A 15508-nucleotide genomic window follows, 5' to 3' on the forward strand; every position below is an offset into this window, starting at 1 on the left:
TGGGGGGCTGCAGGAAGACGTGTTTCCCTGTTAGTTTCACATTTCCCGTTTATCAGGGAACACATTTCTCAGTCAGCGCTTTGGCTTCTCTTCAATGTACACTACCACACATGTAACAAATTATTCTGTTGTGAATTTGAGTAACTTGAATGTCATCAATCCAACGCTATGCCATTCCATTGGATCCAGCTGTCATTTTTTTTTTTTTCAGGGCCCCTAGAAATTCTGTTTTTGCGATGACATCGTTCACCTCATCGATTTGGTCATGCTCGTGGCTTTCCGGCAGCCTTTGTTCCTTCCTGTGACCGCAGGCCAACACCTTGCGCATTAGCTGCAGCTGTCCAAATGGACACACAAAACATCCCCTCGCTCACCGGGGAGCTCGCTCACTGAATATATCACCTGATGCAACAACGGGGCCCTGCCTATATTTGTATAAATCATATCTAAAGAAACGGCCAGCAGAACCGGCGGGAACCCAACGAGAGTCGTAGAGGCCTTACGTGATGGAACGAAACATGACGTGACCCGGCGATAGTCGCGACTTTCGTAGAGCGGTATTATGGCGCAACAGTGGAAGAAAGTGACCCGAACACTTTCTCTTATCCGAGGCGACACAATAGATCACGCCGGATGGCGGAAGCGGAGGTCTGCTCGCTGGGTTATAAAAGCAATAAAAGGAACAGGTCGGCTCCGAGAAGTACGCTATGAGCCCGGGTGATCCGTAAACAAACATGGATGTCCAGAGGAAGTCTACATAATCCTGTCAGATTCGGGGCCAGTTGAGGGCAAGGAGTTGAACGGACAGAGAAACCAACACCAGTGCTTCTTCTTACAGTACCTCTCTTACTTATTACATAGGAGAGTCTGAAATTTTGGTCCAGATTTTAGCAAGCATCATGGAAGTCTATGTTTGACTTGCTTTCGCGGGCCACATGAAATAATTTGGTGGGCCGGATCTGGCCCCCGGGCCTTGAGTTTGACACCTGTGGTTTATATTGGCACTCCGGTGGTCCCCTGCACATTTACTTTTCCATATGTAATTTCAAAACTTTAATTTTTTTTTTTACAGTGACAAATAAGAAGCCAGCCCACGTCTCCATCACCAAAGTGAAACAGTTTCAAGGATCGTCCGCCTTTGTCAAACGCTCCCAGTGGACTATCGACCAACTACGGCAGGTCAACGGCATTGACTCCAACAAAGTAAGCCGCGTCAAATTCAAATTTCTGACTTTTGCCTTCTCAAACCGCCACAAATTCTCTCACCGTTACTCCAACCAAAGGACTCCCCCGAGTTTGACCTGACGTTCGATAACGCCTTTGACCAGTGGGTCGCTGGTTCTGCGGGAGAGAAGTGCACCTTTGTCCAGATTCTTCACCACACCTGCCAACGCTACATCCCGATGCGGAAACCAGAGTTTGTCAACTGTCAGTCCAAACTGCTGGGAGGTGAGACCCTTGAGTGGCAGGGGGGGGGAGTCTTGTTTTATGCAACTTTTTATTTTATTTTTTTGCGTGTGTTGTGCTGCCTGACTTGAATTACTAGGTCGGCGCCTGAAGTGGATAAAAATACATGTGATCGTCTTAACAATCCAATGTTCTTATTTTAGGGATCGGCATATGCTTAAAAATTCACAGATTTATTGATGGTTATGGAATTTTGATGAATTATTCTTCGGAAGTCAAATTTAAGGCAAAAAGCGGCTATTTGTTCAACTGTGGCCAACATCCACTTGGAATTCTGCTCAGTGCCTGTCGGGAAGAGCAAAAATCCGCAGGCAATTGACACTCGCTCAAAAAGGTTTGCAATTTTCTATCGATGCTGCGAGATTGTGGCAAGGCACTTTTTTTCAGACAACATCACTTTTTTTTTTTTAATCACGATTTTGAACATGTATATCAGTGACACATGTTTCAAATGTGTTAAACGGACAATTTAACCTTTAATAAGCTGTCTCTGAAAGGGTTAATTATGGAGCCTTTGCAAATGTTGACGTGCAAAAAAATGTGCGGCTCCGCTGTAATCGGGTCGTGATAAAGGCAAAATGAAGTACTGTGGCTGCGATCACCAGAAGTGCTGTTGATTTTTATTCTAAAAATGAACAAAATGGCATCTGCGACAGGAAGTTGAGCTCCAATCCCGCGCAAATTTATTATGACGCTCCTATGGGAAAAATTATTTGGTTCAGTTCTTCAAAAGTTGATATTTTCATATATATTTTTTTAAGTCAATGCCCATCCCTAATTCTAATTGTGAATCATTCCAAAACATTAACAAACGAGCTGTAATAAACCCCTAGTCATTTCATTACTTGTTTAAAAAAAAAAAAAAATCCAGTTAATTTCCGCTCCTCGAAATAACCTTTAATATTCCATTCATCAATTCATGTGTAGTTGCAGCACTAGCAACCTGAAGCCCAACCACCAATTCTGTCATTTCCTGGCCGCGAGAATGTAAATGGTTTGCTCATAAAGCAAGCAGAGGAAGTAGCATCCTGCCCGGATGAATCCGATATTGATCTGTTTACCCTCAACTCTCATCTTTGAACACTGTTCCGCTTTTGTATTATTCATGGAGTTGTTAATCCAAACACATCTCGCCGGCCGGCCGGCCCCGCCACCCACACTCGGCCGGCTCGGCTTGGCTCGGCTCTCGCCTGACTTCCATCAACCGCAAGCACCTTGGCTCCGTTTGTGCAACCCCGCATAGAGGCAAACATGCCGAGTCACTTAATCTTCTCTCCTTGGCAAGGGGTAACGCTGCAGAGCGCAGTTGCTTGTTGTACGCTAGACTCTCTTTGTTGCCCGAAAGGACTACTCGTGAGTTTTACCCCCCGAACAGGGATGCTGTAGCTTTGGTAAGTCTTGACTGCTAAAAGTGTCATTTCGGAGACGGTTGTCGACTGGTATGGATCGAAGAATTGAAAAAGTGCAAGTGGCTTTACTATTTTAAGTCACTGTTTCCCTGAGGTGGAACCATCAATGCTAATTCAGTTGCTAGCTCGTTCTTTGGAATTAAAGTCTTAACTTTTGTCTTACCCTGCAAATTATAGTACGACTGTTCTGAATCACATTTCCCGTCATTTCTGTGCTCAATACGTTTTCATCAGTTATCGTTAAACAAAACAAAAAAAAAACGCAGAGAGAGGCAGAATTGTTTTAAATTAGGCTGCGGTAGTTGTTCAAGTAAGAAAATGAGTGTTTGAATTTCCAATTTCCAATTCTTTTGTTGAAGTCAGCGGTCCCAACCCCAGCCGAACTGGTCCGCGGGTCATTTGGTACCGGGACGCACAGAAAGAAGAAATAACTAACAAAACTTCTGTTTTATTGATTTCAGAATCTAAAAGATGTTTTATTTTAAAAAATTACCCAATTCTCTGTTACATCCGTCTGTCTATGTCACTCTTAACGCAGGTCAAGGTGCGCTTCTCGGTCACGTGATAAGTTACCGCAAAATGAAACCCAGGAGCTCGCAAAATTGGGGGGGGGGGGGGGGGGTGGAGATACCCACTTTGCATAATATGCAGCGATGGTGAGTCGTATTTTTCATGCACTTTGAATTTATGCGCTAGATCTTATTTTGAAGGCACGTTTAAACGTTACCATAGCGACCAGAGACTGTTGCGGCCAGATAGGACGTTCCTCGTGTTATGTTTCGTGTTTATTATTATGTTTCGAAAATACCGCAGTTTTCATGCAGGTCATCTCATATTATTTTTTTGTATTTATCCGCCGCGCCTTAAAGGCCGGTCCCTGAAAATATTGTCTGACTTGAAACCGGTCCGTGGGGCTGAAAAAGCTTGGGGACCGCCGGTTTAAGTGACCTTGAGCTTTATTGACTAGTCACTGACTTTCTTGAGGTTAGTTCGCTCGGAGGGCGCGACAGAATTCTTTTGTTTCTTCTTGTGTGTAAATGAGACCCAAGTTGCCTCACGGGATGCCGCCATTGCTGTCCACTCCAGTTTAAGTCTCACACCAGTGCAAAACAAAAATCATGACGCTGCTCAGGTGTGGGACCATAACTGTGGGAGACTCTTATCGGCCGAGACGTCTGTGATTGCCCCCCCCCCCCCCCACCTGCCCCCCCGCCCTGAAAAGTTAGATAGAATTGATGCCGCAGGTTGTCATAGGAGTAGATCTGGGCATCTTTGATCTCGATGTGTCAGGGTTTTTAGGTCTTCATAGAGGAGCATTGATGATGCAAGGTGCAAAATGTGAGAAGGAGGGAACATTTTTTTATGTGCAAGTGCTAGTCGTAGTCACGATCTTCTTTTTTAAGGTCCATTTTAGACTATATATACTTTATCGGAACGCTTTCTGCATATAAACGAGTCACAGATGAAGACAAATCGGGCAATTAGCGTTCCGATAGATTGCGGTCGGCCGACGCGGTGTTCTTTGCTTTTATCGTCTGTGGAGCTACACCGCTATTTGTTTCATGTGGGTGTAGCATATAAAAATCTATGAAAAAAAAAAAGTTGAGCGGTGAACTCCTGGATCGCATTCATTGTAAGATCGTTGTATTATTCTAACAAATGTTTTTTTAGACAAGGCGCCACCTCCTGGCGCAATGGAGGAAATGAACACGCTTTGACACTATTTGCGGGAATAGAGTGAAAACTAATAAACCTTGCTGCGGTGTCTCAGAGGAAAACTGTGAGTGACCTTGGCTGTCTTTTTACAATCTGGAAGGTATTTCCAGTTTACCCCTAAAGGTTATTTGTGAGTTATGTTCACTGTCTGGACCCCTCACTGTCAAGCCGGCGCGCCGCTGACAAATACCGAAACAGGAGAATTCCATTCCAAAGAGCAGCCCGAGATGGAGCCTTCTTCGACAAATTCACCCGAGTCGGGACTGTAATGAGTGAAATTATTCTCAAAGCACATGCGTAGCTGACGATATGCTTGATGGAAGATGCGGCGCTTGGGAATGGAGGGAAAGGAGAGCGTGAGGAGGGAAAAGAGCGACCAAAGTCAGAATCATTATCAGCCAAAGGCCAGGAGAGGACACATCTAATAGCAGGACAGTCGCTGGCAGATTGCAGAGAACGACAGAGTTTAGTTGCTGATATCTCGAAAAGTAGCGATTTTGGAGCTGCTCTGATTCCACTCGGCAGCCACGATATGTCGCTTGTCCTTGCTGAATATTTGCTATCTCCGAATGGTTTTATGAGTACATCAAGCCGCAGAATGAGCCAAGACTGGCGACCGCACATTACATTCTCTCGTGAGAATGAAAAGATCTAAAAGTGATGGCAAAGGCAGATGCAATATTTTAAATTTATATATATTTTTTAAATCAGGAATGCTTCGATTCTATTGAAGTAAACAGCTGCTGCTTGGTTTTAGTTCCCTTTTAAAAATTCAGTTGCCATTGCAGTTTAAAGGTCGACAGAACGCTGCCTCTTCAATGAGCTGCGATAGGTTGACCGCTCAGCCACAACCTGAGGAACGAGCAGAAAATGGATGGATGCTTGTGCCTCAAGTCAAAAATCAATCGATCAATTTATTTTATTATTTTTTTTTTGAAACTGATGAAAATCTTGTCTCAAGCCCACAACTGCTGCATTTGACGATAACCACCAACTGGTAGGAAATTGAATGTGGGGATTTTTTCAAAGCGAATGAATTTGCGACGCGGCGAGCACACAGTTCATCTCTCTCACGATGCCGTCTGATGGCTTTTCTCTCTCCTCCCTCTCGTGAACACGAGTCGCTGAAGGTCCTCCGACAATGCGCCACTCGTTCGGGAGATTATTTCGACGGAACTCCGTCAAGTGCAGATAAGTGTTTGCTTGCCAATACTTCACAGCAGAGACTATATTATAAAAACCACCCACACACACATTGACGTCATAACCCCCCCAAGCGATATCCTTGCACAGCAGCGATAAGACGTTACACTCGGGTGTACTCGGCCGTGTACACTCTTTAATTAACAGTGCTATATGGTCCTTCTTGAGCGTTAACGTGGCTGTTTGCAATGTGCCGAGTGGGTCTGATATTCCGATGTTCATGCACCGAAGATGTGCGCCTGCAATGTCAAATGACACTCAGATTTTACGATTGGACATCATGCAACCGCCATGGTATTGACCCCCACCCATGCAAATGCTCAATTTAGTCAGCCTATGCCCTTGACTGGGTGCCATTGATAATGTAGTGGTTCATGTTGACGACTTCCACGTAGCGGCCAAAATGACTTGCGGTATAAATCATTTAGCTTAGGGGTGTCCAACTCATTTTTGTCGTGGGTCACTAAAAGTCCCTCGGAGGGCCGTTAATGACTGCGAAAAGTCAACGACTGCAATTTGGTCACAAGAAAATGCTTTCAATATCTCGCTTTTTGAAAACGTATGAGAAGTTGACATTTTTGGTACGGATTTTAGCAATCATCGTAGAAGTTGACATGTTTGATTTGCTTTCGTGGGCCACATAAAATGATGTGGCGGACCAGATCTGGCCCCCAGGCCTTGAGTTTGACACCGGTGATTTAGTTCTTCACTGAGTTAAACTCTCGCAAGACGTGCATATGTAGAAATAGACTGTTTGAGGCCATTTTTTTTCCCAGCATAATCCAGGCTCATGCCCTCCAATCATTCATTCATTCATTCATTCATCTTCCGAGCCGCTTGATCCTCACTAGGGTCGCGGGGTTGCTGGAGCCTATCCCAGCTGTCTTCGGGCAGTAGGCGGGGGACACCCTGAATCGGTTGCCAGCCAATCGCAGGGAGCCCTCCAACCAGCTCCTCCCTAACACAGCGTCCCCCCCCCCCCCCCCGACCCCCCGGCAGTCTGTAATTGCTTTCCCCCCTGGAGGGTGAGGGGGGTCGGGCCAGGCCGGTGATGACAGGGGCCTCAGGAGAAACAGAGGCAGAAGACAAACACGACGGAGATGTGCTTCCCGGCACACACTTCTGGAGGGGTCAGAAGGGTTGAGATGATTCAGATGACGGGAGTATTACTTCCTGGCCTCCCTTGAAGGGATTCCGAGGGATCTGTCTGAAGTGGACTCCAAGAGGAATTGTCTCCCCAAAGACAGGAAGTGGGCAAGAATGCCATACTTCCTCTGAAGGAATACAAACTGTGCTTTCTGTGCGCTTCCTGGCTGTCATGCAACGCGCAATAAGTTGGATAATCGGGAATATTCTCCCCGACACGTCCTCGTCAAATGACAGATGACACCGCAGCCGGAACGCGGCAGCTGCAGACTTGCTGTTCCTCGTCTCACTGTTAGCATAGCGCGGTAGCGTCCTTGACGTGCTGCAGATGGATTGCCTGTCAGGTCAAAACCTCCACTGGGGGCTTCCGTGGAACATCTGACGTGAAGATCCGTCCACTTTTAGGCGTGCAGTTCTGGAGGAGTCATCTACAACGCACGCATTTCTGGTTGGGCTATGTTTACACCTGCACAGGTGCTTTAAAAAACATACTTTTCCGAACTCCAGGGTTAAAAAAATCAGAACCCGCGCCTTGAAGAAACAGGTTAACTAAACCATTAATTTCACATGATGGTTTGACATTTCGGTCCAGATTTTAGCAAGGATCATGCAAGTTGACGTCCATGTTTTAATTTCGTGGGCCAAATAAAATGACGTCACGGGCCGGATTTGGCCCCCGGGGCCTTGACTTTGACACCTCTGTCTGAGAAAGTCAAGAAGATTGCACCAAACTATGAAACGCTGAGTCGATGGTTGACACTTGTATGTGTGCTGCTTACTCAGTAAAACTTTATTAACAATTACAAAAAAATTCAACCTTTTTTTACCCTTTCTCTTCTCCTCGGTGGACCACAGGCAACAGTATCCTTCACTCGGCCGCGGACAGCGTGACCAGCGCCGTGCAGAAGGCCAGCCAGGCTCTGAACGAGCGAGGCGAGCGACTGGGCCGGGCTGAGGAGAGGACCGCCGACATGATGAACAGCGCCGAACAGTTTGCCGTCACTGCACACAAGGTGGGGCCACACTCGTTTGACGTGAGGTAAAATGGGCAAAGTGGGGACCGAGGTAAAATGGGCAAAGTGGGGACCGACTCCTTCTGTGAATTGATGAATATCAGAGGGAGAGGAACACGGTCTGCTTTCTTTTCGCTAAAAGTACAGATGAAATGTTTGTTAGGGCGGCCCGGTAGTCCAGTGGTTAGCACGTCGGCTTCACAGTGCGGAGGTACCGGGTTCGATTCCAGCTCCGGCCTCCCTGTGTGGAGTTTGCATGTTCTCCCCGGGCCTGCGTGGGTTTTCTCCGGGTGCTCCGGTTTCCTCCCACATTCCAAAAATATGCATGGCAGGCTGATTGAACACTCTAAATTGTCCCTAGGTGCGAGTGTGGGCGTGGTTGGTTGTTCGTCTCTGTGTGCCCTGCGATTGGCTGGCAACCGATTCAGGGTGTCCCCCGCCTACTGCCCGGAGACAGCTGGGATAGGCTCCAGCACCCCCCGCGACCCTAGTGAGGATCAAGCGGCTCGGAAGATGAATGAATGAATGAATAAATGTTTGTTATTCCAGGCAATACATTTGATGTGCAAGGTTGTACTGTGTATATATTTTTGTTCCGGCATTAATGATGATGACTACCTCACTGCTTCCACATAATGTCTCCCGTTTCCCCTCATTTACACTTTGGGATGCTCCCTCGCCTTCCGTTCATTCCGTATCTCTCATCCGAGTACATCGCATGCTGTTCAGTTTAGCGATTAGCATGCTAGATGATGGAAAAACCCAATTTGCGGTGTGGCTGATTACGATGGTTGCACCGCAGTTGTCTGTCTAATAGCGCAATGCATCACACGCCACCCAGGCAGACCCCGTTTGCACTTTGGCGGGCTTCGTTGCTCACATTTGCATTAATGTTTGACTCTTGTTGAGTTGTACTGCAGAAGCTATCCAAATGAACTTTATGTGCAGTTTGTGTGTGTGTTTGTGTGTTTGGAACATCATTAGGGACGGGTGGCGGCCAGCTCAACGAGAAAAAATGAGGGCTGAGCAGTAAAATCTCAAGGTGTTTCTTGGGGTTGTCTCCAAAAATCTCATTTGAGATCCTCCATACTTATAGAGGCGAGCAAATGACATCACATTATTCAAAACACGTTTTTTGCTCTTTGATTTATTTCCCATCTGGGATTTACTTCATTTCTCCTGATGCAAAACAGGTTTTGAAACTTGCATCAACCTCCACAGCAATGTGAGGGGGAAAAAATGCAGTTTTTCTTTCCATATATGTACCATTTGGTCTATGTTAAAACGTGTAAATACAAACACAGTCCCTTTATTAATGTAAAATGTTCAACAATTAACAGTGCCTCCGAAAAGTCTTCACATTACTTTCAATCAATGAAAATTAAAACTAAGTAATCACTTGAATTGCAAATGTATTGCACGTGTCTTTAAAATTCTGAACCTGGATATAAATTACCGAAAGAAAATCTTGGATGAGATGAGTGCACAGTGGCCACTCCTGGTCTTACATTGTCTCGACATTTTCTCCCATTTCGACAAGACAGTCGTTTTCCCTCCTCCATTTTGCCACTGTGCTTCCCACACTTGTGCACTTGGCTTGATGAATCTTTTCCCCGCTTGCTCGTGGCAGTCTGGCTTCCCCGCTGCGCGTTGAACGGCGGCTGTCGCACAAATCTCCCAGCAAGCCTCGTTTGCAGGTGTCCCCGATCTGCCCTCCCCCCGGCATGAAGCACTTCACTCTCCGATATTTTAACTTTGTGTCTTCTACTTGCTTATATTCGGCCACGTAGCGTGAGACGTGTACAGTAAAATGGGGGGGGGGGGGGGGGGGCGCTTCTCTTTCTTATAATTCCAATATCGAAGGAGTCATTAAGAATACTCATTCCTGTGTGATACTCTACCGCCCCTATCTGGCAAAGTTTGGTATTGCACCCTGCGTTCATCCTGTTTGCGTATGAGTCTGAGGCGGGGCTAAGTGTCAAGTCCAAAAGGACTGTAACCAAAAATCAAGTTAAATTAAGTCCCCACAAAGAGGCACGTCATTATTTGAAGCAAGCAAGCCGTGCAGGCTCGCTCAGTCACAATTTTCAGTCTCGCACTGCGGCTACTTTGCAGTCAGTGGGCGTTTCATTCTTTACATTCAACTTAATTATGGAATTCCTCAGGGCAATATTATAGTGTGCTATTATTTTGCAACAACAACAAAAAAGAACTCAAAACAGCCTCCTCAGTGCCAGTCGCAAGCCTGAATCAAATGAGAAAAGGTTGTAGTTTGAACGGGCTTCCGTCCCATAAACACCCATAGCAGAAGTTGCACGCTTGACCGGTTTGATTTAGCACAATAGCACTAAATCTATCACATAAACAGAAGGTAAAATTACTGTTGAATAAACTTTTTTTAACATGCAGTACAATGCTTCACAAAAATAATGTGCTTCAAATCCTGGTGCGTCTTATACAGTATAGGGTTTTATTTATTTAAAACTTTTTTCTCAATAGACTGATGTCTCATCATGGTGTCCAAACTCCTCCCTCACTGTGTTTTTCCCCCAACAGCTTGCCATGAAGCACAAGTGCTAAAACAACCACTGCCAAAACCAACTTGTCTCCGGGAGGGCACTGGAGGAGATTCTCGCCGCTCGCCAAAACAGGAACTGCGGATTTTTGTTGCGTCATATTTAAGTGTTGAAGAAGACGGAGAGAAGCGCTCAACGCGTTGACCTGAAAGCGAATGACCCCCTTCTGTTCACGAGCTTCTCTCATTTGCTCACTCGGAAAAAGTGACGACTGAAAGCCGAGGACTGTTTTCTATGGCGGTTTTACAGTATTTGTTATTTATGAGCGCTGCGGTGGGTGCTAGCCACGCGCGCGCATGCGCACAGACGCAAACGGTTCCTTTTTAAAAGTTGACCCCGTCTCAATGTTAATAATTCGAGGGGGGAAGCCGAAATGAATAATCACCTCCAGGGTGTAAACTGTAAAGGGATTTGCATTTACATTGCATTTGCTCGCCCTAGATTTGTGATAAATTAGCAAGTGTCCACCGGAGACCTCCTTAGGACTTCTTTGGGATGCGGCACGCTTTAAAGTCGACTCTTGTTGTTCATCATTTCACATCATGCAAATGGACAACAATAAGAGTTGAAGGTTTACAATTGTAGGGAACTGTTTTTCCCGAAAAATGCGGTCTAACGATGTCCAAAATTTCAAGTTTGACATTCCACTGTGCATCATTTCACAAACTACGAGAAAGACTGAAAATATTTTTTCCCGTTTGTATTTTTATTTTATTTTTTACTGTGAGACCGTCCTGGCACTTGAAGAACAAGATATTCAGCTGTGTACTGGCAATGGGAATTTTTTTTATTTTATTTTACTTTTTGCGGGTAGCTCCATGCGTGGCTTTCGCTTCTGCGTGATGCAAAGCCCATCGTGTCAATCTTCTCTGGTCCGTGTTGTACACATGACGCCATTCAACGCTTTCTTTCTCACTTCAAAGTGCTCTGAGATGGCTGCTTCTTCTGTAACGGTGTTCACTCATCAAAACTTTCTTAAGGGAGGGAAAGAAGGCGATTTCACTGAATTCTGATGTATGTGATTTCAAATATGTTTTGTAATTGTCATTTTAACAGTCAGCAGAAATTGCTAGTGTGCTTTTTCGCTTCCTCCGTCTCGCGCCGCTCTTTTGATGTTTGTTTTTATAATAAAAAGAACTATGTGTCTAAGTCATTTCTGTGTCCCTTTTTCCCCCTGAGAGTTACTGTTATTTCATTGTGCTGTTTATGGTCGTATTGATTTATATCTTGCATTTTTTGTTTATTTGGTTTTGGGGGGTTTTTTTTGTCTTGCGTACGAGTTAAATGTCACTCATCCGTTATGGAGCTGTGCATGGTATGAAGACATGAACGTAATATTTTTCAAAATAGAACACATTTCAGGGATGCTTGTTTACGATGCAAGACTACCCCCATGTGCTTGACTTGAAAACAATTTGTCAATGTACTGTGCTGTAAAATGCTTGCAAACACACTATGCAGTCGAAAAGCATGCGTCTCGTTTTTTGTTGTTCATTTTGCATTTCACCTTTTCTTTAATTTTTTTTAATATTGAAAAATGATTCTGATTTCCGTTAGCAAATTTTAATTTTGACAAAGATCATAACATTTATTGTTTCTGACAAAACATGGGGATTTCTATTTTGAACTTAATACGAGTAGTTTTTGTGTTCTACTGTACGTAAGAATAAAACATTTTTATTTTGACAAATTAATTTTATTTGGGCAAAAAAGTGACTTATTTTGACAAAAATAGGGATGCTTTTTAAAATATATATATTTTTTCCAATTCAAATTTGTTTTATATCGGCACTATCAATCGTGTGATTAATTTGTGCATCACTAAATTAATTATTGTTGAGTCATTGTACATCTTGGTCCCCTCCGTGGTGAGCCGGCTATCAGTATGCAGGCGGCGTCTTTCGCTTGTGCCAAGCAGACTGTGAGAAGCCTCTAAATTCTAAAATGATGAAGGGACATGCGAGCGGGGAGGCGGGGGTGTCCCCGGCCCCGCCCCCGGCACGGACGATGTGTTCTGTCTCTTCCGGTTTGTCGGTGATCCATCAGTGCGGCCTCATTGATGTTCCCCATATTATTCCACTCGGTTGGGTCACGCCACAAGAGTTTTTGTGCTGTCCCAAACCGCAATGTGACTTTGAAAATACATCGTCCTAACTAGGTGCCCAAAACTGGAATTTAAGGTGAAATAACAGCATTTTTACCAGCCTGTTTGATTAGCTTAGCATTGTTAAATCAAATTATGTTTCCCAGTTGGAACATTCTGACGTTGGGAATTATACACAAAGTCACCTTGGACACATTCTGTCAGTAGAAGGATAAAGCGAGGATATGGTTTGTTTTAGTAAACATTGAAAATACTTAAATCTTCTGTGGACTCTATATACACTTTGATCCTCTCCTCTTTCATCTATAACTGCTTCAGACAACAAAGTGTATGCAGAAAAGTGGTGAAGATTGCACGACTGTCTCTGTCCTATGTGTTGTCTTGTGTTATTTTTGTTATTTTGACTTCAAAATGGCGCCGCGAGAGTGGCTGCCTTTCCAGCAGCTCCTATTTTTTTGTTGTTCTACTTCTTCCTTTCATAACTTTGCTGCTGTGAATCTGGAGTTTCTCCATTGCGAGACTAATAAAGGTTTTCTTAATCTTAATATGAAGTATTAGGTTGACTGAAAACGCAAGACCATAGCACGCATTAGTTAAAACATTTAAGATAATTTAGACTTCAATTCAGCTAATATGAATGTCGTTGTAAGAAAGCCATTTATAGTCCTCTGTTACCCTCGTGTGCATGTTTGGGGCGTAAAACCATTTTAGTCTTTAAAGTAGTTCGCTAGTTGACCTAACAACCTACATTTCACTCTCCAAATTGTTTTAGTCTTCAATTACCGGACAGATTTTCAGAAGCGTTAGCGTAACTGTTTCCTCTTGTTGCAGCCAGGCTCCAATCTTGCCCACGTGTTCCACTTCTCACCACTGGGTGACGCTGCTGCACCAGCCAGGCGCCTCCATTTTGACGAACCCGTCTGAACCTGCTCCCACCCGCTGGAGGACCAGTTGCAAAGCAGCCAGCAAAAGTTATCCGGTATGCCTAAATGTGCTGAGACGCAGAATTCTATTATTTTTTTCTTATTTCGTTACGTTGCACTCTTGCCTTGCGCTCTCTTGTTCCCCCGCTCTGTTTCGATCGTCCTCTTTCTTTCTTTGAAACATAAAGTCCGATCCAGCTGCAGTCAAACTAATCCCTCTAATTCGGTTAATCAAATTTTCTGGGTGAACACGCTGCGGATCTGATGAATTTCTATGTGTGTGAATGTTGTCCTGAATACCCCCACAGTGCGTCTCCAGTCTATCCTGACCCGATTTTGTTTGTATAGTATTCATGCCTCGCATTTTTAGCCTGGCTCTCCATGTCGCACAATATGAGGGGCCAAATCTGTTAAATGCCCTTCTTTTAACAACGGCAATGCTGAATTTGATCAGAAAGTGGTCAGTTGTTGCAAGACAGAATTCGTTTTTGCCCACTCACCCAATGAAACATTCAAATGTCTGAAACCCTCTGAAACATAGCACGTGTCCCTGTTGTAATTAAAGACTGTTGTGTGTAGTAATAAATTCCCCCGGGCCTTTCAAAATTAAACATTTTGCAATAAGGCTGAAACATAAAATGTGGAAATTGAAGCACTGGGACTTGCGGTGTCGTTTCGAGCGGCCTCATCAGTATTCAGCAGCAGCTTCCCGTGTATATGGTACATGCGTGTTTGAGGGATTAGCTTGCTCTATTAGCAGATAAGAGGGGACTTTCTCGGTGGAAATGGCGGCAGATCGCCGATGTAGGTTAAATGACACTCGCTTGTTAATGACGTTGACGGATAAGCACCCTCGCCACTTGTTTTAAGCAGACTTCTCTCTCACTGTTGGGGTGGGGGGTGTCATTTAAAAGTAAAGGGAAATCCAGTGGGCGGCAGCGGGAGGACTCGTGACAGGACACAACCTCATGTTGCTTTCTGCTTGGGTTTCTTCTGCCTGGCAGCAAAGACAAAGCACGCCATCATGTTCATCAAGTTCCCAAGTGACGTCTCTGAAGGACAAAGGGACACGGCCAAAAGAAAAACTCTAAAATGGCCGCTTGAAATCAAAGCCGACAACTTACTGTGTCTTTTTAGGCATTGACGTCTTGAGACTTGGGGTTCAGGTGCCGAATATTCAAAATCTCAAGGACACATCTGTCTTTGAAGGACACCTGAAAATGAGTCTAACACGATCGTTTCAAAGCAAAATGGCCATTTTCTTCCTGCGTCCTTTTAGGTGTGGCCTGTTGAGACTTTTATGAGCATTTACTTATGATAGACATCCCAGACACGTTTCTGGTTGCATCGTGAAACTGGCTTAATTGGACAGGTTTGCCTTTGGAGAAACCCTGGAAATGGCCAAAATGCCTCTAAAATGTTCAGATTAAAGCAAAATGGCAGACGGCGCTTGTCATTTTATGTATGGCTTCTTGATACTTTTTTTTGTGGGTCTACGCTTGATGGACATGCCTTTACACATATTGTCTATACAAGCTATGCTGAGCAGAGTTTATTTCATGTAATTCTTTTGTCAAGTTAGACGCTATCAGATCGTATCCAGCCTAAAATCCAGCTTTTCAATAAACGCACCGTGCGGAAAAATTTAGTATTGATCTATTGACGGTGATTTGGAGGTTTGTCATCTAGTATGTACACAAAAAAATGCTCTCAAAATAATTCAATGCCTCATTTGCATGAAGCATCATCCAACATCTTGAGTGTGCACTCGAAATGGAGCACAGACGAGTCTCTTAACTCATCCACTCTCAAAGACGTTTTTAAACGTCTTTTCAGACTTGGTCCAGAATTGGCTGGTACTGAATGAGTTAAGTGAACCTCCTCGTGTTGAACGCTGAGCCTTCCTGCGTTTTGTTCCACCGGGTCGATACTCTTTGTTATGTCACGAGTG

General features: G+C 44.5%; 1 protein-coding gene and 1 long non-coding RNA gene across 4 annotated transcripts in view; both read left to right on the forward strand.

Moving 5' to 3' along the window:
- stxbp6 (syntaxin binding protein 6 (amisyn)) overlaps positions 1-11683 on the forward strand; it is a 41414-nt gene extending 29731 nt beyond the window's left edge. For all 3 annotated transcript variants that reach the window (XM_052085428.1, XM_052085430.1, XM_052085429.1), the window contains 4 exons: positions 1073-1203; positions 1284-1449; positions 7797-7954; positions 10511-11683. In XM_052085428.1, coding sequence (XP_051941388.1) covers positions 1073-1203; positions 1284-1449; positions 7797-7954; positions 10511-10534 — 479 coding nt within the window. In that variant the 3' untranslated portion in view covers positions 10535-11683. The remainder of the gene's footprint in view (positions 1-1072; positions 1204-1283; positions 1450-7796; positions 7955-10510) is intronic.
- An 826-nt stretch (positions 11684-12509) lies between these two features.
- Positions 12510-15508, forward strand: part of LOC127614246 (uncharacterized) — a 43729-nt gene continuing 40730 nt past the window's right edge. Inside the window, exons 1-2 of the long non-coding RNA XR_007966428.1 lie at positions 12510-12710; positions 13466-13613. This is a non-coding gene — a long non-coding RNA (uncharacterized LOC127614246). The remainder of the gene's footprint in view (positions 12711-13465; positions 13614-15508) is intronic.

The sequence above is a fragment of the Hippocampus zosterae genome, chromosome 14 (assembly GCF_025434085.1).
Source record: "Hippocampus zosterae strain Florida chromosome 14, ASM2543408v3, whole genome shotgun sequence".
NCBI classification, from domain to species: Eukaryota; Metazoa; Chordata; class Actinopteri; order Syngnathiformes; family Syngnathidae; genus Hippocampus; species Hippocampus zosterae.